The sequence below is a fragment of the Epinephelus moara genome, chromosome 21 (assembly GCF_006386435.1).
Source record: "Epinephelus moara isolate mb chromosome 21, YSFRI_EMoa_1.0, whole genome shotgun sequence".
NCBI classification, from domain to species: Eukaryota; Metazoa; Chordata; class Actinopteri; order Perciformes; family Serranidae; genus Epinephelus; species Epinephelus moara.
Window position 1 is genome coordinate 15,685,735 of NC_065526.1, and position 25,525 is coordinate 15,711,259.

The 25,525-nt window shown below is 40.9% G+C and overlaps 2 protein-coding genes across 2 annotated transcripts; one reads left to right on the forward strand and one right to left on the reverse strand.

Annotated features, from left to right (window-relative positions):
• Positions 1-804: 804 nt before the first annotated feature.
• On the reverse strand, positions 805-16,177 carry rpap2 (RNA polymerase II associated protein 2). Its single transcript, XM_050033735.1, has 12 exons — positions 16,079-16,177; positions 14,399-14,444; positions 14,100-14,214; positions 13,592-13,690; positions 13,419-13,484; positions 13,228-13,316; positions 13,083-13,118; positions 11,597-12,746; positions 11,305-11,411; positions 9,604-9,684; positions 7,932-8,000; positions 805-1,059 (listed from the first exon to the last, which is right to left on the reverse strand). The coding sequence occupies exons 1-12, from the start codon at positions 16,131-16,133 to the stop codon at positions 915-917; spliced, it is 2,058 nt and encodes a 685-aa protein (XP_049889692.1). The 5' UTR covers positions 16,134-16,177; the 3' UTR covers positions 805-914.
• glmna (glomulin, FKBP associated protein a) lies at positions 16,172-25,514 on the forward strand. The gene is made up of 19 exons (XM_050033737.1): positions 16,172-16,280; positions 16,796-16,876; positions 18,149-18,274; positions 18,358-18,471; positions 18,604-18,712; positions 18,801-19,083; positions 19,189-19,288; positions 19,482-19,663; positions 19,778-19,831; positions 21,366-21,396; positions 21,554-21,643; positions 21,748-21,789; positions 23,237-23,310; positions 23,388-23,472; positions 23,582-23,691; positions 24,355-24,418; positions 24,714-24,849; positions 24,990-25,060; positions 25,149-25,514. The coding sequence occupies exons 2-19, from the start codon at positions 16,838-16,840 to the stop codon at positions 25,236-25,238; spliced, it is 1,800 nt and encodes a 599-aa protein (XP_049889694.1). The 5' UTR covers positions 16,172-16,280; positions 16,796-16,837; the 3' UTR covers positions 25,239-25,514.
• Positions 25,515-25,525: the final 11 nt, after the last annotated feature.

Sequence of the window (25,525 nt, forward strand, 5' to 3'; positions counted from 1 at the left end):
TCTGGACCTCGTGGCTGCACCAGTTGGAAACCGCTGCTCTAAAAAGCATTTGTAGGCGGACTATGAAAATTAGGTGTTACCCCAAATAGCTGCCAATTAGTTTTCCGTCAATCAATTACTTGACTTATTGTTTCAGCTGTACTTGCATACACTGATGGTGATGGGTCGCTTAATTTATAACAAAACATCACATCTTATAAACTCCTCGTCTGTTTTCTGTGCAAAAATCTTAACTGTAACGTTGTTAAATCTGTTAGGTGTGGGGGGAAAATATGATACAGCATAGTATCGCGATATTTTTGTGTGTCAATATCATATCGCCCCACAGTGCAGAGTATCATTTTTTTTAATCATATAAATTATAAATATTATAAATGCAAATTAAACTTAAGGTAGCCGACTAGAATAATATGGATAATTGTTTTTAAGATTAGATCAAACATTACTTGCAGCTGAAAATGGGTAGTAAATCACAGTATATCGCAATATATTTTATCACAATAACATACCATATCAGAAGACGTTTACAATCACAGTAATACTGTATCTTGACTCAAGTGTTGTGACAATATCATAATGTGATTCCCGCCTCTAAAATCTGTCAAATGATTGTAGTGAAGTAAAAAGGAGAATATATCCCTTTGAGCTCTCGTGGAGTTAAAGTAGAAAGTGGCATGAGAAGGAAGTACCTCACATTTGTACTTAAGCACAGTACTTGAGTAAATGCACTTCATTTCACTGCTGCAGGCTGCCCTCCTGTATCCTGGATGAGGAGTGAACAAATACAATAAAAAGGACGTGAGCTTTGGCTTTAAAAGTTATCGCAACCAATTTTATTTGTGGCAAACAAACGTTTCTTTATTTATGTATATTTACTGTTCATATGTCCATCTGTGTGTGTGTCTGTGTGTGTGTCAGTGTGTCGGGGTTTTAAACAGCTGGACTAAGTTCAGAAGGTCCTGCTCCTGTAGACCGAGCTCCTCCATCAGTGTGTTCAAATACTCCACTGATGCTCGCGTCTCCAACGCTTCTCGCACAACTGGAGACACCTCCGCCAACCTGAAACACAAAATCATACACAGTCACACACACACCTACACACTAACCCCAGTCTGCTGTTGTTACAGTAACATCCCAAACACTGTATGAATGTGAAGTTATTATGAAGCAGTAAGGTTCCTATCTGAGCAACGAGTTGTCACACTTAGTTATACAGTGCTGCTGAGCAGCTGCTGTTCATGTCGCTCTCAAAGAAACAGGTTTGCTGAGTCATATGGAAAACTTATGAGTCAAACACAAATCACAACTTTTAACAAATCCGCTCAAGCACTTTATTTCAGGGGGTTCTAGTTTTTGCTCAGCAGTTACCCAGATAACAAACCTCTGTTAACTGCTTACAGGAATGTGTTTACATGCACATTAGTGTCCTAGTTTTAAGAGTTTGAAGGACAGTTTACCACCAAATCAAAAATACATATTTTTCCTCTTACCTGTGGTGCTATTTATTAATCTAGATTGTTTTGGTGTGAGTTGCAGAGTGTTGGAGATATCGGCTGTAGAGATGTCTGCCTTCTCTCCAATATAATGGAACTAGATGGCACTCGGCTTGGTGTGGTGATGCTAGGTGACCTAGCAGTAGATGTACTCCCCTTTTTGCACAGTGATACAGTTCGCAGGTGTAGGTCAGTAGAAAAAAATAGTTCCCACATGAACTTGCAACTCAAACCAAAACAATCTAGACTTATAAGTAGCACCACAAGTAAGAAGAAATATGTGTAATTTTGCTTTTGGGGTGAACTGTCCCTTTAATTTTAAATAAGACATTTACATGGAGCATGTGAAAACTGATTGTTCATCTCCCTCTACACATCATCACATCAGTACTTCTGATTGTCTGTGTGCAGTTTTGTCTTGACTCCTGAACATCTCGGCCACTTACTTGTCTGTGAACAGAGAATGTTCAGAAACCATGTGTTAACATGTCACAGTATCCTGGTAGTGGAGTTAGCATATCCAGGTTTTAGCAAACCAAGGATATGTTACATTTGTACATTTCATATGGTGAATATGTTTAAACTTTATGGTTCAATTTTCAATTTTATGTTTTCCCAACACGGTGGTTAACGTGTGGTTAGATTTAGGCACAAAAACACTTGGTTATGGTCTGGAAAGGAGCATGTTTTGGCTTGAATTAGTCGGTTGCTGTCACCGGAAACACAGCTGGACATGTCACGTATCGTTAAAAAAAAACACAACTGCTTATCTCAGGGTGTTTTCACACTTGGTCCTTTTCAGCCCTCTAAGCAGACTCAGAGCGGTGACTCAGCATTTTTTGCACATATGTGAACACTCCAAGAGAACTCAGACCCCTCTGAGGGGAACCAAACTCAGACCACCTCTGGGGGTGGTCTGAGTTCGGTTCACTTCAAGTCCTCGGTGCGGTTCACTTAACCTGTGCCTTGTGAACACAAAGTGCTCCACTGCAATTGTCTTTAATCTGAATCTTAAGGATGCAGGACGAGGAGTAGTTTGGTCCACAGATGATACTGCACGTCTCCACATGTGGAATATAGAATACATCAAACGGCAACAGTCTACAGCACAGAAGTGCTAAGGTTTTCCTCCACTTTTAAGTTCATCTGAAAGTGAGGGGCTTCATAACCACACTGCAGTGCCATGTCAAAGTAAAATCAAAACTACATCAATATATATCATATACAGGCTATAGTGTGAACATAGGGAGAACTGAGGCCCCATCAGAGCTGAAGTTGACCAGGAAGAGAACTTAGTCCTCTTTTAAATGAACTGACAATGTGAACACTAAAAGAACTGAGCCCCTTTTTCTGTTGGTCCACTTTTTGGTGCACTTCAAGAGGACTGAGTTCAGTTTGTTTAAAAAGGACTATATGTGAAAACACCCTCAGACAGTGGTCTGCTGCTCCTGATGAGACACTTGTACATGTGTCATCTGAAGTGCATCATTTTAACAAATGTCATATATCCATGGTTTGCAGAAATGTATTCCCAATGTTTTTTTTTCCTGGCAACAGAGCTGGATATTTACATGTGCCACTCATGACCGGGACACACCAAAAAAAAAAAAAACTGATCAAAACCAAGATACATGTGGGCCTGCATACAAACTCCACGATGACCACAATTATCCAGTAACATCTAAATTTCACTACTTGTCGTAAAACCTCAAAAAGAGGCATATTTAATAATGGTCTCTGACAACCTACAACATTTTCAAAATGACTTACACACAATGTAAGGCTACCTGCAGCTGTCGTTGTATCAGACAGCATTCATTTTAGCTGGGTGTACCTAATAAACTGGCATCTGAGTATCATTATCCCTGCAGTGACACTGAATTTCACATCCGTACAGAAACTGTGTCATGATCTATCAAATCAGCACAGACCAACACGCCTATGTAAAGAGTGTTTACCTCCAGCTCTAAATCCACTGTTCGCAACCTTCCACCTGATCTCCGTCACCTCTCTAACCCCTGTCCCCCTCCTCCTCCCTCCCCCTCTACCTGTCCTGTCTACCTGTGTGGAGGTGCACTGCTGGTTAATCTCCGGTTCACCCCAGGGTCTAGTGTTGCAGGGGGGCCATCCATTATTCAGCTGGCCTGAACAAAAGAGGCCAGACTAGCCCCACAGCTGCCATGCAGCAGATAGATAAGGCAGCACACCAAATTATTCATGGTGGAGGAATGGAAGGATGGAGGAGCTTGAAGTTAAATGGCAACTAATGAAATCATAGAGTACCAGTGGGACGTGTGACAAAGAGAAGAAATGTTTCTGGAGGGGCCGGGGATCTAAGTCGGATCGAATAAAAGCCAACTGTCACGATGCTGAGCCATCATGTGGCTTGTCATGCAACCACTCGCAATATCTAAGAATGTAATAAATGCAGTTTGTTAAGTGGGTCGTCAGATAAAATCAGTGGTTTAAACATTTATCCCTCAACATCATCTGTCAACATCAAAGGACACCTACAATCAGGTCAAAGTCACAGTGCACAGATGATAAATCTCGTCTAAATTTCCCCCACACATGGGTCAAAAAATGTTTTATCACAACCCAAAAGATTAACAAGCATGTGTGTAGGATAATTATGTTAAATCTATTTCATACAACCCAAAGTAGACTGCTTTTGAGAGAATATCAAAGACATCGTATTTAGCTGAAAAACTCCAGTTTGTCCACAATATTTTCAAGATCAACTCCCAGTATCTCAGCTTCGCAACCTAATTTATGTCATGATATTTAAAGGAGAGGTTTGGTATTTTTTCAATCAGATGCTTTTTCTAATGTTTTGTGTCTAAGTGACTAATGGGAACAACAATTTTCCAAATTGGTCCAATATTGAGCAAGAATACGGCAGCCGGCAACGGCAAACAGGTTGTAATGTAAGCATGCGGGGCATTTGTGCCACGTCAATGTACGACTATTAAAAGTACTTGTTTTTGTCACTGACAGGCTCAGATTGTTTTTATAAGGGTTTGACAGCATCATGGAAAGGATCTTAAAAGATATATCTGTTTTGTTAAAGAGTAAGATCCTTTTTGTTTAACCAGAAACAGCCTTCAAATCGGCATCACCAAACCCACCAGACTCCATTTAAATAAACAGTAATTCTATTATTGTAAAACACACTTCATTCAAAGACAACAGAAACTAAATAAAACTCACAAAAAAGGTCTAGCTTCACTGTTTCACTGTTCCAACATTCAACAGCTCTAGTTTGGTTGAAATAAACCTTTAATTCAACCATTTAGATGTGAAAACATGCCGGCTATATACACGCTAAAATTAATACTTTTTTAAATGGAGTCTGGTGGATTTGGTGACGGTGATTTCAGGGCTGTTTTTGGTTGATCGAAACAGAGCAAACTCTTTAAAGGCATACTATGCAGGACTGTCTGTTACTGTTTGCTTACATGCTCGCCAGCAAAACTGAAAGTAAAAGCCAACCCCAGATTGACTTTTGTATGGTGTTTCACCTCGCTGTAGTTGTGGGTTTTTTTGTGACGCCATATCTCTTTGATACATGCTGCTTACAGTCTGGCACCTGGGTGCTAGCTTTTAACAAACCTAGACCTCACCTGAGTGCTGTGGGGATACACGATCATAAACATCCTCAACACATAATATAAAAAGGAAATAAGAAAATCCAAGCACAGGGCAGAGTCTCGGCGCAAAAATACACCGTCACACACTTGTAGTGGGTCATAAGTGATAATTAAGAGGGATTACGTCTGTATGAGTCTCTACATTGTTTTCTAGGAAAATCCTGTGTAATATGTTTTACGCATAAAAGTCAATCTCAGAAGTGATCCTTTCCATGATATTATCAGACACCTATAATGACAATCTGAGCCTGTCAGTGACAAAAACAAGCACTTTTAGTGGACAGTTGACAGTGTGAACATGTCCTGAGTGGTTACACTGCAGTCTGTTTCTCTGCAGCGCTCTCTAAGGACAGAGTTTGCCGTAACAAGGCTCCCCTGCTTTAAGAGTTATAGATCCATGTCACCTACTGCCCGTCAAGCTGCACAGCACTTACTGAATTCTTTTGTTAAGGTCGAGAGAGCTCACAATGTAAGTTATGATACTGATGCAAACTGACCTGGGGTCACCGAGGTAGTCATAAATCAAAGTCAGGCGGGCATCAGGTGAAAGTTTTCCCAGGCGGGGCAATTTAAAGTGCTCATTTTGCCTGGATGTATACAGAGGAACTGTGTGTGTGTGTGTGTGTTTAACTAGAGCATGTACAGGGCTGCTGGTGTGTGCTTTCTGTCCTGCATCACGGATCTGGAGAGGGGCAATCAGGTGGAGATAAGGCCGTGAGGCGTCTGTGTGTACTTAGGCGGGAGCAGCACGGAACTGTCCATGAACTGCCAGCAACACACACACACAAACATAGACACCATATGGCATGGGCTAAAAACAATGCCACGCCATGTAGCATCTTCTCAAAATGAAGCTTTAAAGCTGGATGTGAATCAAAGCCACAAATAGGGTCATTTAACTGTAGCAGACGCTGTTGTGTTGCTTTGATTTTAGCGTCACTTTATTAAAGGGATAGTTCAGATTTTTTGAAGTGGGGTTGCATGTGGTGCTTATCCATAGTCAGTGTGTTACCTAAAGTAGATGGTGGATGGCACTGGCCCCCAGTGTGGAGAAGCCAGCAGGAGTATTGTCACAGAAGGTAAGCAATGAACTGCTGTGCAACAAAACATATTTTAGCCACCTAGAAAAATCAATACCAGTTTGCTTAGACGCTGCATTTAGTATATTTTCACTGCTTTACCTTGCTGTCAAACTGGTTGTATGGTTCGTTTAGGCTGGTGTGAAAGCTGTCAATCAAACCCTGGTGCAGACCAAACAACCCAACTGAGACTGCTTGAAAAGGTGGGTTTTGGTCCTTCCAAGCGGACTCTGCTGCGTTGTTTTTTCTGGTGTGAAAGCACACGAACCAACTGCAGGATTTTATGATAGCAGATAAGCAAGTTTAGTATGATTTCAAAAGCTTAACTACTCAAATATCCATCTGCTGATCGGGAAAATCCATCTGTGATGTTATAACTGATCTGTATAAGGTCATGTATAACCAATTTATGCTAATCATTTGGTAACTGTAGTAACACATATGCACGTCAGCTCGGGTATTTTCCCTGATTGAAAAGCTGTTGAAACTTCTGTGCTTGTATTTGACTATGTACTTTGTCACTTTGTTAAGTCTATTAGAAAGTATGTGACATTGATCTCAGTAATATTAAGCTCTGAATCATTACTGTACAAGACGCCACCCTTTAATCCTTTCTCTACCTGTTAGTCGTTTTCCATAACACGCAGCCGATTTCCAGTCTAATGCTAATCATGTTTATGATCAGTTGTTTCTTCATGAGCTCTTTGTGACACGACAGAACATACATATACACATCAGAAGCATTAAAGTCCTGCACGGACTTCTGTCAGAAATTTGATTTCTCCATATGGATCCTGACGATGGAGGATGACAATTGCCAAAACTGTCCAATCAACGATTACCTGTCTGTTGATATAACTTCATGTTTACTCCTCTTAGTTGGTTTGTTAGAAGTCAGTGTGAACAGGAAAGCACCCTCACTGATCGAGGCAGCGCTACACCAGCAACTACCATGTTCTACGAGGTAATATTACTACATTTGTCAACAGAGTCTGATGGCTATGAGGAGACCGTAGATCATGGCTTCAGTTCCAGTGGCAAAGGGCTGTCTGATGGTGAGGTGAAAGAGGTGACAATATTCAAAATAAACTGTACAGTTAAACTGATACAGATCTTTTTAGGTGGCTAAAATACGTTTTGCTGCTGCCCCTGTCCACAGCAGGACATTGCTTAACTTCCATTGTGGCACTGCTGCCTGCTTGTCAGGGCGTGCAGACCAACATCGACTGTATGTAATACACTGACCATGGATAAGTACCTCTAATCTTATATCTATATATATCTTTTTAAAGATTTTTTTTTTGGCTTTTTGCCTTTATTAGACAGGACAGTCTTAGTTTGAAGGGGGAAGGGAGAGAGGATTACATGCAGCAAAGGGCCACAGGCTGGAATCGAGCCCATGGCTGCTGCGTCAAGGACTTTGCCTTCGCATATGGAAAGCCTGCTCTACCCACTAAACCACTTGGCGCCCGATATATATCGTTTTAATTAAGTTTAGTTCACACACAAACAGCAGCACACACCTGGGCAGTGAACAACAGAGGTTTCAAGTTTGCTAACTGGGTGTATTTCCTTGGAAACTATGGCCCTTGATTTCCTTATCATTTTTATATTCCCTCTCACTCCTCTCCTCTCAAGCTGAGGAGCAGACTGTCCAGCTGTCACGGTGCATCCACACATTCACACACAGACACACACCATAAACTTACAGATGAAGAAGCACGACAGCTATCAGGGTCCACTCTGGAGTTTTGTGGGTGATGTTTGTGTTGGTGAACCTGCAATGTTATTAAAAAAAACACAAAGTGAGCAACAGGTCAGTCATAACTCAAAGATGTACAGGGGCATTTGTCCATGTGATGCAGATAACCACAGAACATATATGAACATAAACACAACACCATGTAGCAGCAACCATCTCTATAGGCAAGTGTCAAAATCACCTGATTCAGATGATAAGAAAACAAACAGAACAAAATGTGCACGAGGCCGGAGCGCCCACCACAAACACTGCCTGCAATAGTGTAGTGATGAATGTTTCTGTGACAGCACTGTGTATATTCGTTGGTTTGAGCCTCTTGTCCGCAGGGCCTGCGACAGCAGAAAAGAGAATTCCTGGAAGCAGGATGCTGGAGGTGTTACTCACTGCACAGTGATTTAATAGCACTGCTGTAGAAAACATCCTCAGCAGCCAATGGGAATGCAGAGTACTTCTATGGCAGGAAATGTTCAATTTGGGTACAAGTTTGGAAGATTTTTTACATTTCTATTATGTAACAAATGCAACATTAAAATGCCATTATGTTCAGATTACAAGAGCAGTGTGAAGGATTTAATGGCATCTAGTGTAGGGCTGCCACGATTAGTCAACTAATCGATGACTAATCGACTATTAAAATAATTGGTGACTATTTTAGTAGTCGACTAATCCGTTTGAGTGATTTTTCATAGAAAAGTACTATAAAAGTACCCCAAAATATTCTTATTGCAGCTTCTTACGTTCAGATATTGGCAGCTTTACACACTCTCCCGTGACAGTGAACTAAAACCCTTTGGCGTGAGTATGAAACAAGACATTAGATGACGTAATTTTGGGGTTTGGGCGAGACAGACCGACATTTTTCAACATTTTAACACATTTTTCGATGAAATGATTAGTCGACTAATCGAAGAAATAATCGACAGATTAGTCGACAATGGAAATAATCGTTAGTGGCAGCCCTAATCTAGTGGTGAGGATTGCAGATTGAAACCAGCTGAAACCTCTCCCATGTGCCAAGAGTTAACTCCTGGTTAGCCTATACATTGAATTAAAAACGTTTAATCAACTAAAATGTGACTCATATGTATACAGCCTGCCTGTTCCTCTAAATTTTGATGAATTTCAGTCCTGCTTTGACATGTAAAATATCTGCTGTGAAAAAAGTCTACAGTTGATAAAAACTCCTGTTGTTGTCATGTTTGATTCCTACCTGTAGGAGGCACCAGAGTTCTTCATCTGATCTCTCCACAACGTTGAGGAATTTAAATATAATCCATTTGCTCATTACAAGTTTAATGCTCTTATTTCTCTTAAATTTATCAGAGGTCTCAGGAAGATGGATGTTTTTGTTGCTGCTAGCAGACAGTTTACAGATCACACTGGGTTACAGATCACTCAGTACACACTCTGGAGAAATATATACAACTTGATGTGAACCATGATGCCCTGTCAACACAATGTATTTGCCTTTTCATAATGTTAAAAAGCCAGTCTTGTGACACATTTTAGGCCTCGTCGCCATGCCAAGATGTTCAGACCAAAAAGAAAGAGCATGACTGGGTGATGTTATGCAACCAGACCTGCAGAGAAGAGTGTGTGTTTGCATGAGCTGCACTGACCTGAATGTCCGGACCAGGTTGTTCAGGTCAGTGGAGATGTCACTCATGGCGAGACGCAGAGGGCCGACAACGTTTTTGAGACTGCAACACAACACAGAGATAAAAAAAAAAAAAGTGGGACAAAGACAAATTCATTTTTACTGTAAATATATTTACTGTACATATTTTCTGAGACTGTCACTATACTCACACAGTATTACATGAGACAGATGATCAGTCATAAATATCATGTTCCTCCTCGTCGTCATAGTGCAGCTGACAGCTGTCAGTCATTTCAGTCACTGCTCATGAGCTGCTAAAACTGTTAAACTAGGCAGCGCTGATCAAATATAAATCAAGATTCTGTTACTGCATTGCCTATTTCTCAGCTGAAACCTTTTCAGAAATTTTAGTGTACTGTTTAGCTGTTAAATGTGAAAGTTTGTGACCTGGCCGTCATGTTGGGAACACTGGAGAAACCAAGCCCAGCCCACCAGCCAGAGCAAATGTTGCCATGTTACATCTAAACAGTCACTAAAATATGTTCTAAAAACATCTTAGGTGAGGATTAAGCAATGCAGTAACAGAATCTTTATCTACATTTCATCAGAGGTGCCTAGTTTGACTGCAATTCATGAGCATTGATTGACGTGATTGGCGGCAACATTAGAGACTCCTCGACTCTGACTGGATGTTTTCCTTCAGCCGCGGTAGAGTCTAGGGTCAGCTACCTGAACTATCAAAAAAGCCATTTTAGACCAAAAATAATTCAAAAAAATCTGCCTGGAGCCACAAAACATATTTGAGCCTTGTGGTAACACTGTGTAGTAAGTCTAAATTAGCTTATAGATATTAAAAATAGGTCTAAAAGAGCATTCAAAAATATGTTTTACTACAAGATGGCTCCTCTGCAGCGGGCTATTTATGATTTATGTTCCCAACTGGTGGGTCTGCCAGTGATTCACAAACATACCAAGTTTGTAAAAAACACACTTTATTTTTAAGTACAGTGACTTTCCAGCACAGAGCTTTTATTTTGAAGCGTGGTTTCCTGCTGTAGAGTGAGAGATTAACAGACAGCTACTTGACAGAGACAGCAAACTAGCTTGAGACACGGCCAAACGCAAGTATGACGCTGAATATATTAAACTGTGTGGACCCTGAACTAATGACGAAGGAGAAATCTGGACCTCATGGCTGGACCAGTTGGGAACCACTGCTTTCATGGATTTGTAATCCATTGCTAGCCTAGCAAGGGAGGCTCAAGACTAGCCACTGCTAGTGAGGTATGGCAGAATTTTGAGGAAAAGGTGCCAGGCCGCAGACGCACATTTAAGTTGACCAAATGGTAAAACTTTTTTTTTTAATGAATAAAATAAAAATAAAAATGTGTGTCATGTGATTTTTTTTTGTCAAAGCCACAGAGAGCCACTGGAGAGAGGCTAAAGAGCTGCATATGGCTCCAGCGCCGCAGGTTGCCTACCCCTGGTCAAGCAAATGCAATAAGAAGCACTACACTACAAGAGGAGGAACACGATTTTTTTCAGAGTGACAGTATCAGTTTCAGCAAATAATTGTTTTTAAAAAGTTACCAACTGTATCTGTAAAGCGACAGCTGCCTGTCAGTATTTAATTTAAAGCCTTTATCTGCAGCTGTCATACTGATATTATCGTGCATCCTGAGATACACATTCAGACACACAAATAAGAACACACACTCACCAGCTGGTGAGCTTCTCCACTGTGATTCGTTTCTGAATGAGGTGCTGAGCATGAGAGTCAACGAGCGGCAGAGCTGGGTCCTTCGTGCTCTGGTCCTGGACTGTCACCTTGTGGGGAAACAAGCAAGATGTGTTGAAGAGCAAACCTCGAGTACATAAACACACTTACTGCTGTCCCAATCATGTATGTTTACGCAACATATTTTCTATATAGCGCCTCTATGTGGCCATTGACTCTTACAACAAGGCCCTTCATTCACAACTCTCCTCTTTTCTCTCTTTCCTTCACTCACCTTGTCTCCATGCGGCTCCTCTACCTCCTCAGGTACAATCCAGGTCCCCTTATAAAACTCCTTGACTCTCAGCTCCAGCTGCTGGGTCTCCGTCCGCAGTGTCCTGTAGTCTGGCGCTGCGGCAGATGGTCTTTTCTGCACCTCAGCATCAACGCCTTCTGCATCCTCTTCGGTCACCTCATCCTCAAGGTCGTCTTCATCCAGCTCCTCCTCTTTCACCTCCACCTCTTTGTCTTCTTTAACATCAGCGTAAGGCGAGCCGAGAGAATGGTCAGCGCCGTACAGGAACTTCAGAGTCTCGTCTGTGCTCCAGTCCTTTAACGTTCTTCTCAGGCACTCGAGGAGATTCAGCCGGATGGAGGCGGGTTTTGCTTCAGCAGTGTTTTTCTTGAGCAGATCTCGTAGCCCTGCCGCCCCTCTCTTGCTCATACCCACCTGGGTGATATTGAGGCCTGGCTGGTTGGTCAGTGCCATGTCGTGGTCGTCCTGATTCGTGTTGATCAGGGTTGAAGAAAGGAGATGTTTGCTTTCTGTTGGGCTGTTTGAGTCTTCACATGGTGGAGAAGTGAGTAGATTTGTGCTTTCTGCTTGTGTGGACGTTGAGTCAACAGGCGGGGGAGCAGTTTGAGCAACTGTCTCAGATAAAGTGCACAAATTCAACTGAGCTGCAGCCTCGTCCACACTGGGTGCATCAGGCAGGCCTCTCTCCTCTGTCACCTGCTCTCCATTAGGTTTGTCTTGAATTGTGTTGAATGAGTGCAGCCGTTTCTCATCATCAGTTCCAGCTTCTGTTTTACATGAAAGTGACTCCTCCCCCCTCTCTGCGCCCTGACTCTGACCCTCAACCTCCTCTTCACCTCCCTCTCTCCTCTGTTTCTTTCGCCTCCCCATCTTCCCTCGCTCACCTTTCTTGTCTTCGTCTGTACGTTTCGGCAGGTCCCCCCAGTGCACCCTGGGTCCCTGCTGCTGGGAGACCACGCTGGAGACAAAGTCCTGCTCTTGTTCAATGTCGCTGCTTTCACTGTGGCCGCCTCCAGCAGGACCCTGCTGAGAGCTGTGGGGGTCGTCGGGGTGAGCAGCCAGTGGGTTCTCGATGTCGTCTTCTTGGAGACGTCTCTCCGACAGCAGCACCTCCTCACCAGAACTCCCGCTGGGCACACAGAGGTTACACTGGGTTAGTCTATCAATCATTAAACCTATTTTACATTTAAAACGTCAAACATCTCAACACTGTAAGAATCATCCTTTTTTTAAAAAAGCATTTTCCCGCTTTATTTCAAAACTTTTAAAAACTAATTTTTATAAACTCCCTTTTGATTAGAGGTTTTTGTGTGTGTATGTGTCTTTGTTTGTTTGTTTTATGCTTTCATTAATGTGGTAATCCTCACAGGTCAGATGTTAAATCAGTTTGTTTTTTTTGTTTTTTTTAAAAAGTGTATGTGTTTAATATTCACATATCACATATAACACTGAAGCAAATACATACCCATCTCCTTTCTTCATCAGTTTAATTTCTGGAGGACTGTCAGGGAGAAAGAAAGTAAACACAGTCTTAATATGTAGAAAATTTAAATTTTTAATGATCAGTTCATGGTTATGATTAAGGACAGAGACGTGAACAGCACACAAACCTCTCATGCTGCCTGAGCCACAGAGGTGTCTTCGATATTTGCAGCTCGAACTCTTTGGAGGCATTGTAGCAGAAGTTACTACAGTAACACTGATCACAAGAGAGAAACACAACAATAATATTTATCTTGACTGTTCCTTCAAATATAAAAATAAAATATCTATTTTTAAATCCACACATGGCGGCATTTACCTTGCGTTCTGTGATGTCGTACACCTTATTGGTCTTTGTACAAATCCTAAACTGTTGAGTTGGGATCTATAAAATAAAAAGTGACATTAAGTTAGATTTGAAGTATAAGACACAAGAGACAATTTCATTTATTACTTGCATAGGGATTATAAAGTCTTTTGTAAAAGGCTCACCTTCCCCAGTTTATTTGAGCAGATGGGATAACCACACATTTTAGCAATGGATCTCTCCTCTACAGCATCTTTATAATTAGCAGAAACAATGAACTTCGCCTGTGAAGAAGGGAGACAATAAGAGGAGGAAAAAGGTGCTCAGCATGATTGTTTCCATGATACTCTTATAATGTGTGGTGAATTAAAACATAATTCACTGCTTCCATTATTACAAAACAAATATATGTCTTAAAAATCATGCATGTCAACGACTAATAACAATAATAATATTAATAAGAATGCATTTTATTTATAGGCAACTTTCAAAGCACTCAAAAAGGCCGTACAAGACGCAGATAAAAACAATCAGCAATGTATCCATAGATCATAAAGTCAAACAAATCAGTAATAAGTTGAAAAAATAACTAGGCAAAATTGGAAATATTATAAAAGTCACCAATCAGAATGGACCTTGACCCACCAGTTGGGAACCACTGCCATAGACTATTTAAATAAGGACGATACATACACAGTCAACCAGGAAGTCCTCAGCCACACTGTCCTCCAGGAGACGCTCCACTATCTTCAGGGCTCTTTTTTCTAGCTCCAACTTCTCCCTTAACTTCTCCTTCACTATCTCCCTCCTGACACAAGACATATTAGAAGATTGTGTTGTCCCATGTCTTGTGTTATTGTTATCATTATGAAAGTAGAGTGAGGAAAATATCCTATAACCAAACTACAATTTTTGTAAGTATTAGTGTATGACATGGTGCATTAGCTATAGACATTAGCATTAATACAACAACACAAGATGCCCTTTCTCACCTTCTTGCCTCTTGTTCAGCGGTCAGTGCTTTGACGCGTTTCCCTCCTGCAACACAAACAACAACATGATTAAAATGCTTATAAGAGTTTTAGAAAATGTTAACTCAGGGTATAAATTTAACACCTTTACCTTTCAATGACCTTCAGCACCTGCATAAAGTACAGGGCATCTTAAAAGCACAGACTGTTGTTTTGGACCCTTAACCTTCTTTAACATGTTGGGTTCCAGGAGCTGAAAGTGTCATCTTTTGCAGTCAAACGTGGGTTTGATTTGCTTTTCTAGCAATCCTAGCAGCTCTCTTGGGAAGTTTTCTTGGTCATCGAGACCTCAACTTGACCTCCACAGTTCCTGTTAACTGCCATTTCTTAATTACATTACCATCTAAGGACAAACGTACCTGAGAACACTTTGCTATCTTCTTATAACCTTCTCCTGCTTTGTGGGCATCAGTTATTTTAGTTTTCAGAGTGCTAGGCAGCTGTTTAGAGAGGTTTCAGAAGTCAGAGCTTTGAAATTTGAATCACCTGGCCCTTCCTAATGATGACTGTGAACAACCCAGAACCCTGACAATCTAATTATGGTCTGAGATCCTTTAAAAAGTTGTCTCAGAGCTCAAATGTCTTGGGGTGCCCAGACTTTTGCATAGTGCTCCTTTCCTTTTAGTCACTCTAAAATTGTATAAAACAAACAAACAACATTCATTCATTTACACAACATTCATTCGTTCATTTTCTACTCACATAACTATTCACAATAAAGGCAATTTTGACCAGAGGTGCCCAAAACTTTTGCATGCCACTGTACTTGGAGAAAATAGTGTCAGCGCCATAGATGCAGCAAAATATGTCACTGCATGTCACAGCCTATGAGACAACCAACACAGCAACATATAGTTCATCTCAACACAGATCACACTCTGCCTTTTTATTTACTCCTTCACTTTTATTTAAAATTCACATGTATGATTTTGTACTAAAACATTGTTGTTAATATGTTTCTAAATTCACTGTCTTAAATTGTAATTGTGCTTTGGCAACACATGAAATGTCATGCCAATAAAGCTTTTTGAATTGAATTGAAAGAAAGGGGGACATCTCCTAAGAAAGAATAAAGTTTTCTTCATTTTATTAGATTCAATTTCATTTTTTACTTGCCTTTGGCCTCTTAGATCCATGTTTCTACACAGCAACACAGAGAAGGACTAGATGGATACAGACTGACTGTTGATGTATAAGTTCTACAAGAGATTCATTACTATAAGAGTAATTTTTATCAGCTGTGAGTACATGTTTTTCTTTTGTTTAAAGCAGTTAGTCCAGTAGTTTTGGGGTCTTCCTATGAGATCTGGGTTAACGGTTTTTAACGGTATGGAAAATATGTGGAGGAAGTGTGAACACGTTTGCGAGACAAGACTTCTGCTGTGCTGAGAAGGTGATAATAAAGATGATGAGGATCCTAGTGTCACTAAACGTGTCTTAGCAATCGAGGAAAAACTGTACGTTTACCACTAAAGATACAAGTCACTGTGCTGTGGAGACAAACGGTCAATGAGCAACTTCACAAAGTAACGTCACCTCTAAACAACATGTTTTAACTCTTTTTTGACGTCTGTTAGGCTGTTAACATATCCAGAAATCTTAATAGTAATAATAGAGAACACATTTTCAATGTAAACTAACCTTTTTTGGAGGTTTTATCGGAGCTTCCGCTCCTCCGTCTCTCCTCTACCTCCATGTTGTTTCTAGTACAGTTTCAACTCTGACCTGTGACGTATCCTTTCTACGGCAAGGCCTAACGGACAAACCGGCCGTTAGCGCGCTCACCAGTTAGCGCTAGCGTGGTAGTTTTCACCGGGCTGTGTGGGACATGTAGTTATTTCAGGTGGGTATCTGCTTTGTTTTTGTCTTGTTTATCACTTATTTAAAGGCTAACAGTGCATACTGTTTGTGACCGTGTTTTGATAGGCAGTTTAGCACAAGAAAAGGCGTATTATCATGGTAACGGCTAAGCTAATTCAGTTATAACGTTACACTAGCATTCAATGTACTCTCCTGTGTTTATGTTGGTTGACTGTCCAGTTTTTAGTGCCCACACAAGCACAGAATAATTATCTTATTATCTGACTTCAACCTTAACATAACCAAGATGCTCTTACATATAAATAATGAATTCAGTCGTGTACAACTGAGGGACACTTTTGTCTTGGTGTTATTGTGAGTATTGCTGAGCTGTGTACGTTATGGGTGTCAGATGTTTTGTGTCATGTGTTTGTATCTATATATAGGAAGACATGTGAAGGGGATGCAAATAAACTAACTTTAATTAGGATCCACTTGATTGTGAAGTATGAATGGTGTGTTTTGTTTTGACATGAAGTGTTCTGTTTGTTTTTGGAGGACTACTGTGTGAAGATAAACCCTGACCTGAAGACAGCAGGGATGGCTCTGGAGCAGCTCAGTGATGTGGTCCAGAGATGTGTGAGTCCTTCCGGTGGAAAAGGAAGGGGGTTCAGTACACCACACCCACCTCTTTACATGCATCCAAATCTCCTACATGTCACCGTCATGTCTGGGTTTCACACAGATACACAAATAATCTTATTTTTTATATAGAGTGTCTACAGGTCCTTGTAAAGTCTTAAAATATCTTAAATTCTTACAACAATAAGGCCTTAAAAGCCATTAAATAGCCTTAAATTTAAATTTGAGGGGTCTTAACTACTCCAAACATTTTATCTAATTTCATTTGTCCACTTTTAAATTTCTTTTTGTCAAAATGGGTGGAGCCTTTCTATATAAAAATCCACATTTTTAATGTTGGAAAAATGTAGATTGACTTAACTCACTCTAGTAACCATATTCCTACATAACACTTACCTTTATCCTAAAGTTACAGGTTACAAGGTGTTTTGAATGGGACTTAAAAAGCATTACATTTAACTATCTGATACCTGTAGACACCCTGTTATACAGTGAGCAATGCCACTATACTAGAGCCCTCAGTCGGCTCCATCAGTTTAGAAAAGTAACATTTCAGTCATAAGTAAAAGAGACATTTTTACAGGGTGCTGCATTGCTACTGTCTATGCTACATTATATTAAGAGAGCCTTGAATAACTTATATTATGTTGTAATAATGATTCAAAGACCGTGGGACTAATGTTAACGTCTAGACTAACTTGATTAACCATAAATCTAGAAAAGTATCGTTCACAGTTCCCCATATCATAAAGTGATGTCTATAGTTTGCTCATGTCCAACTAAAACGTCCAAACCCCCAAATAAATAAATGGACCTGCACTTGTACAGCGCCTTTCTAATCATCTGACCACTCAAAGCGCTTTTTATACTACGAGTCACATTCACACACTTGTGGCCGAGGCTACCATACAAGGTGCCACCTGCTATCTCACTCACACACTGATGGAACAGCCATCGGGAGCAATTTGTGGTTCAGTATCTTGCTCAAGGATGCTTCGACATGCAGACTGCAAGAGCTGGGGATAGAACCGCTGAGCTTCCAATTAGTGGACGACCCACTTCACCTCCGAGCCACAGCTGCCCCAAATACATAAAATTTACAATGACACTAAAGGAATACTTACAGACATAATTTAAAGCAGCAGACTCTCACTAAGATGCTAGAAACAGGCATTTTTGCCTTAAGAATGACTTTATCATCAATTCACTGCGGTAAGATGTCTGTATATTCTCTCTTTTAATTCCTTCATTTGTCTCGATGTCACACAGCAAGCCCTCCCTGAAGACAGTTACACCACCGAGGACCATGACGTATTCACGATTTCTGGGCGGACCTGCATCGAGGAGGGAAACAGCGCACAGGTCCTCAGTATCGTCCTGGATGAAAAGAATCAGGTACTCAGAGCTGACCATTGATTGAACACATAGTGTGTTGCAGGTTGTACTTCTGCATAAACACTCCATCACTCTTTCTGTAGGACATAGTGAGATGTATGGGATGGAATCTGTTGCCTCCCCTGATCCGGGTTCTGCTGAAGAAAGAAGACGAGACGCTTTCTCAGTGCCTCGCCATTTTCAACCACCTGCTGCAGGTCCGCTCGACAGTTAACCAAAATAACAAGACTGGATTAAAATATAAGATGAAACATTAGCAGTGTGTAGATGCATGTTGTCTTGAGTGTTGGATGAAATTGTTCTTTTAAGTGTCAGTTTTGGTTTCCCAGACCTGCAGACCCAAAGAGCTGCTGATTGGCTTGTTGGAGCAGCTGGAGCAGGACGACCCTGACACCATAGCAGAGAGTCTCCATCTGCTGTTGAACCCTCTGCAGAAAGGTAAAGAACATTCCCTTGAATATTAAATCTAATATACGTAAATCACGTCAACTCAAATAGAGCCATTTCACCTGTGTCTTCCTCTCAGTGCTGCTGTGTCTGGGCAGCCGTAAGGCGTCGTCACTGGGCATGACCCTGTCCACTGTGCTGGACCAGGTGGCCAAACTGCCTCTACCTCACACCAAGGAGCAAGAGGAGGATGACGTCTTCTCGCTTTGTCGGTGCTGCACCGATCTGATAGACTTTATCAAGCCTTTTGTCCACGAGGCCAGGCAAAACCTCCTGAGCAGTGAGACACAAAATGAGAACAAGTTGGCGGGTGTGCAGGGCAGGGATAAAGAGGACGAGCTGCGGACAGAATTGCTAAAGTTGTGAGTGAGAAATTCACAACACGGACTTGCATATAAAATATCTGCAGCATGAACTCAGCACTGATGTCAAGGTTTGACTCCTGGTGTTTTTTTTCTGTCCTGCAGCTGTATGAAGACTCTGAGTCAACCTCTGCTGGAGGTACAACTCAAGGATCCCGACACTCTGGCTGTGTCTCCCCTCAGGAATTTTGCGACAGAGATTTTGGTACAGCAAATCCATTCACCATGATAATCTGCCCTCTGACTGCACTATAAATGTTGAGACTGGTCCTGCAAATTGGACAAGACCACAATTTACATGAACTTATACAGAATTCGTAAATGCTGGACTCACATTTTGTCAGATTCCCCTTTCAGATATTGTGTCGCTGATGAATCTGTGTGTGTGTATTGTGCAGAGCACCCTCAGTGCTATCGGAGAGTCCGTCCCCAGTCTTGTCTCTCAGGCTCTGCTGAAGAGAAAACAGGTTCCCGGCTTTCTGGAGGAGGAAGTGCGTTACCCTAAAGAGTCTTTGGCCAGCCTGGCTCACCTGGTGTTCGTCCATCACCTGGCTGCAGATACATTCCCCAGTGTTTTTAGGTAAGATAGTAAAAAACGTGTACTATCATAAATCACTGTGACACTGATGTACTGTATGAATACCTTAATATAATATTCAGAATTTAAATCCTGGCTCTCTGCCTGTGTTTACAGTCCTGTGTTCTGTCTGCGGTGTAATATGGAGCACATTTGCCTCCTCCTGTCCAGGTGAGCACATGACACTGTGTCATTGTGTCTGTTCTGTGCTGTTCCAGTGTTGTGCTGTCAGCTGGCTTTCATAAATTAACACTTAAAACACTGCATTTGTTTGATAGTTCATCAGTCAAATTGAGTTTTTAAGCAGCTGTTGATACCTGAAATGATAAAGCATGTGTCACTGATAAAACTGTAAAACTCAAACTTTTAAATGGAAAAAAGTAAGTAAGAGCATTTTCCTGATATAAATTCAAAGTTTACAAGGCATATTGGAGCTATATTTTATAACTGATTAAAAAAAAAAATTCAACGATGGACGAAACGTGTTCCTAATTCATGAATCATGCAATTTAGTGTTTTTTTTATATAGCCACTACTCACACACCATTTAACCACACATATACAAATGCCATACTCAATAAATGCAGACATGGATCTACAAGTTGATGTTTGGTGTGTGTTGTGTGTTTGATCCGAATCCCTCAACATAGCTTACTTTTAAAGGGCTACTTAAGTATTTTACAATCCCTTCGCCATGTTTTTGTGTCTAAGTGACTGAAAATGATTCAGTATTAAGCGACAATGCTGCAGCCGGCAGCTGCGAAACAGGCTGCAATGTAACCACTAAAGGCATTTATACACTGTCAAAGTATGTCCAGTAAAAGTGCTTGTTTTGCTACTGATGGGCTCAGATTATTATTTTCGTCTAGCTACTAATGGGAACAACAAATTTTGAAATTAGACCCATATTGAGCGAAACCAAAACAGGCGGCATTATAACCATTCAGGGTGTTTGCACACTGCCAATGTACGTCCATTGAAAGTGCTTGTTTTTGTCACTGACAGGCTCAGATTGTGATTTTAAGTATCTGACAACATTATGGAAAGTATCCCTACAGAGATAGACCTTTATGTTAAAGAGTAAGATCCTTTTTGTTTAACCGGAAACAGCCCCAAAATCAGTATCACCCAAACCCACCAAATTCCCTTTAAATAAACTGTAATTTTAACGTGTAAAGAGCCAGTATATGTTCACATCTAACTGTGTGACTTAAGGGTTTATTTGAACCAAACTAGAGCTGGTGATTGTTGGAACAGTGGAAACATGAACCAAGATGGTTTTTGTGAGTTTAATTTTGTTTCTGCTGACTTTGAATGAAGCGTGTTTTACGATGATAAAATTGCTAAACATTTAAATTGAGTCTGGTGGGTTTGGCGATAGCAATGTCGGGGCTATTTCTGATTTTAAAAAAAAGAGGATCTTGCTCTTTAACAAAGGGGTCGACCTCTTTCGGTAAACTTTTCATAAGTTGTCAGACACTTAATAACAATCTGAACCTGTCAGTGACAAAAACAAGCACTTTCAATGGACGTATATTGGCAATGTGCAAATACCCCAAATGGTTATAATGCAGCCTGTTTTGGTTTCGCTCAATACTGGACTAATTTCAAAATTTGTTGTTCCCATTAGTAGCTAAATGAAAGTCATGGAAAATAGGGTCCAGGTTGATATAAACCAAACTAACATTTTGTATTTTATTGACAGAACTGAGGAGTCCAGGATTCAGAAAGGACTGGTGAGTCAAACTCAAACATTGAATTAAAGATTTGTATTTTGGTTTTCAAACATTTCTCAGAAGAGAGCAGAAACACTCAGGTACTGTCTAAAATAAGTAGCTGTTTATTTTAGATCTTGTGTTAGTCTCACATGTGTGTGTGTTTACCGTCACGCAGGAGCTGTATGAGAAGAGTCTGGTGCGGGTGGAGGATGGCAGTCTGCCTGCAGATCTGCTGGAGATCAGAGCCTTCCTCACAGTCCCTAAGGTGAACACAGTTATTCACATGAAGCTCAGCTTTTACTCTGCTATGATCCTCACAGTGTGAAGCTTTACTCATGTGTAGTCATTGATTTTACCTTTTGTTTTCAGAACTTGGTGAAGGTCATGACGATGTGTCCGAGGAATGATTTGGTAAGTCTTTACATCAGTTTGTAATTCAGCAATTTCTTTCCTTTTTTTAAAAAATCACGTGGCAGCATCTCAATGCATTTAAGCATGTAGACATGGTCTAGACAGCCTGCTGAAGTTCAAACCGAGCACCAGAATGAGGAAGACAGGTGATTTAACTGACTGAACTACTGAGATTTTCACACAACCATCTCTAGGGTTTACAGAGGATGGTCCCAAAAAGAGACAATATCCATCTAAATGCCTTGTTGATGCCGGAGGTCAGAGGAGAATGGCCAGACTGGTTCAAGATGATAGAAAGGCAACAGTGACTCAAATAACCACTGGTTACAACCAAGGTCTGTAGAAGACCATCTCTGAACCAACAACACGTCCAACCAACAGCAGCAGAAGACCACACCAGGTGCCACTCCTGTCAGCTAACAACAGGAAACTGAGGCTACAGTTCACACAGGCTCACCAAAACTGGACAATAGAAGATTGGAAAAACGTTGCCTGGTCTGATGAGTCTGGATTTCTGCTGCCACATTCAGATGGTAGGGTCAGAATTTGGTGTAAACAACATGAAAGCATGGATCCATCCTGCCTTGTATCAACGGTTCAGGCTGCTGGTGGTGGTGTAATGGTGTGGGGGATATTTTCTTGGCACACTTTGGGCCCCTTAGTACCAACTGAGCATGGTTTAAACACCACAGCCTACCTGAGTATTGTTGCTGACCGTGTCCATCCCTTTATGACCACAGTGTACCCATCTTCTGATGGCTACTTCCAGCAGGATAACGCACCATGTCACAAAGCTCAAATCATCTCAAACTGGTTTCTTGAACATGACAATGAGTTCACTGTACTCCAATGGCCTCCACAGTCACCAGATCTCAATCCAACAGAGCACCTTTGGGATGTGGTGGAACGGGAGATTCACATCATGGATGTGCAGCCGACAAATCTGCAGCAACTGTGTGATGCTATCATGTCAATATGGACCAAAATCTGTGAGGAATGTTTCCAGCACCTTGTTGAATACATGAAACGAAGAATTAAGGCAGTTCTGAAGACAAAAGGGGTCCAACCTGGTACTAGCAAGGTGTACCTAATAAAGTGGCCAGTGAGTGTATATAAAGCATGACATTGAAGAGTACAGATTGCAAATTGAACAAATTTAAAAGACAATAACATCATAAAAAAAATATAGCATAATAAATATCAAGAAAAGAAAGGATGAAATTATATAATTTAGCAATTTTGCAGGAAAAAAAGTAACATTAGTTGGGTTTAAAGTGTGTATTTATCTAAGTGTAATGCCATAGATAATAAACTTAACATGACTTTTTTTCCTACTTTTGCCTTTATTGTAGCTTTGAAATTATTTTAAATTTCATTTGCATCTATTATTCTCAAATTTAAAGCTTTTGAAAAACAGATATATTTACAAATGTGCCTCTGTCAACAGAGAACCAGAGGTCTGAAGGTGTTCCAACTGAGCATCGATAAGTTTGAAACCGAAGCCAAGTACAATTTTTTCCAGTAAGTTCCACCTCTCCTTCAGAATTCTCTCTCTCTGTTCCAGCCTGCAGCGTACTGACCTTTACTGGTTGTTTTAGGTACATGCTGAAAACAGGTAATCACTCAGGAGTCGAAGGCTACATCATCAAAAACATCAAGAATCAGATAGACGCTGCCCTACAGGTGAGACGGCTTTCTAAATTCTTGGTGGCTGTTTGCTCTGTTGACATCTTTCCTGTTTTGATGCAATAACTTAAGAGCTAAATGAGTCTGTCTGTCTGTCCGTCTTCAGCCAGGTAACAGTAACACCTGGTTTGAGGGACCTCACCTGCTGCCTCTGTTGCGTAGAGTTCTCATCCTGCCAGACGGCCCAGAGACCGACCTCCTGCAGTACCTGGACAGGTCAGCACACACGCACACGCACACACACACACACCTCATCCATTTGTTTCTAGGTTAAAATGTAGCTAACAGAGGGTGGTAATATTCAGAGAAAAAACTCTGAATTTTTGAGATTAAAATTGTAAATTCCTGTGAAAAAACTCAAATAATCTCTGGGATTATCAAGTCAGAAATGTGCAAAAAAAAGACTCAGAAATTATCTCATATAATAAGTCACACAAAAAAAAATCTCATTACGAGACAGATGCCACTGGTAAAAATTAGAGTTGTGTCGATGTACGGGATGTAACCAGACCATCAGATGAACCTCATTCATGGGCGTCTCAGCAATGTCGAAATAAAAAATTAACACAAACAGGCCTATTCAGCTCTTCTGCTAAAGTTTACACAGTGTGCATTCAGCAGCTTTATCCATCCTAAAAAGTCAACTTAGTCTTAAAAAAATAAGCCACCACGGCTTCCCCCTATTTCAACTTTGTCGCTCTTTATACTACGTCACTTGATTTTCTGGCAGAAAGGCCTGAAGGCATTAATAATTTAATTTATGACATTATAATCTTAGAAAGTACCCTATCTTATTTCTCAGACATTTACGTAACTGACTCAGGATTGTTTTGTAAAAGTCCTGTTACTGAGTCCATCTTTGCGTGTTGTTTTAAACAGAATCATGGAGTCTCTGAACCTGCTGCGTTACCTCGTCATCAGAGACAAAGTGACAGAGAACCAGGTGAGTGTTGATCTGATCCAGTAAATATCAGCCAACACTTCCAGTTGAATAAAGACCAAAGTCAGTCACAGTGAATGATGGTTTGATTCGTTTATGTGCAATTAAGTTACCGGCCATTGTATCAGGTGGTCAGAAGGACAACCTACCAGCTACTCAGTAGATTACCATTGTTATTTTTGGTTCGTCAGTGAAGCCAATCCAGCAGCCATTTGCATGTTTTACCAGTATTTGCAGCTAATTTCCAACCCTGCAGCCTACGTTTCTGGTCGTTTCCCTGCTGTTGTTTCAACCTCAGACAGGCATCTGGACAGAGCTGTATAAAATAGAAGATTCGTTCCTGAAGCCATTACGTGTTGGAGTAAACATGTCGAGAGCTCACTACGAGAGGGAGCTCCATGACACCATGGAGACCAAGAGGGGCAAGGCCAAAGGTCAGACCAACACAAGCATGATTATTTCGGTCCCACTTTTCTCAAATTACTTAATAACATTTTGCAAAGATTGAAAAACTTCTCTAAATAAGCGTGTAAAAAAGTATTTAAAAAGAAATGCATGAATTTGTTTTCCACAGGGGAGTCCATGCTTTCTGTGTCCGTTGGCAGTGAGAAGCTGCCGAACATGACGCCTGAGTCTCAGATTCAGGTCAGTGGCTTTCATGTTCACTCGACAATCTTGACACAGCGCCAACAAAGAGCAGCGATGACCTGACTGTGTTTCAATGTTCTTTCAGGCTCTGCACTCCGCCCTGCACACGTTTGACATGATCGAGAGCGTGTTGGTGCGGATAGAGGAACTCACCGAGGTGAAGGAGAGTTCTTAGACTGACTCTGAGTTTTACTACCAGAGGTCGTCATCGCCAAACGAAGCATGTAACTGTTCATAAGAAAATGAGCAGCATCAGTTGTGGATACGTTATTGTAAACGGTTGTCAAATTATACACTGCTCGTGTTGTTTTTTTATTATTATTTCAAGTTGTTTTCAGCAGGTCTGCTGGATTCTGTAAAATGTTACATACAGTGTTTATATAACATCCAAATAACAGCTGGAAAATTTGTATCACTTCTGTAATAAAATTTCAAACTCTTGTTCACACAAGTTAAATGAGG

What these genes read in the sequence shown, in the direction of transcription:
- rpap2 (XM_050033735.1), bottom strand. Translation starts at nt 16,133, where the DNA reads ATGGAGGTAGAGGAGAGACGGAGGAGCGGAAGCTCCGATAAAACCTCC. An exon ending in AGGAGCCGCATGGAGACAAG is followed by an intron (nt 11,412 to 11,596) that starts GTGAGTGAAGGA and finishes TTTCCCCACAAG; the next exon opens with GTGACAGTCCAGGACCAGAG. An exon ending in AACCTGGTCCGGACATTCAG is followed by an intron (nt 8,001 to 9,603) that starts GTCAGTGCAGCT and finishes ATAACATTGCAG; the next exon opens with GTTCACCAACACAAACATCA.
- glmna (XM_050033737.1), top strand. Translation starts at nt 16,838, where the DNA reads ATGGCTCTGGAGCAGCTCAGTGATGTGGTCCAGAGATGT. An exon ending in TTTTCAACCACCTGCTGCAG is followed by an intron (nt 18,472 to 18,603) that starts GTCCGCTCGACA and finishes TTGGTTTCCCAG; the next exon opens with ACCTGCAGACCCAAAGAGCT. An exon ending in GCCAAGTACAATTTTTTCCA is followed by an intron (nt 23,311 to 23,387) that starts GTAAGTTCCACC and finishes TGGTTGTTTTAG; the next exon opens with GTACATGCTGAAAACAGGTA.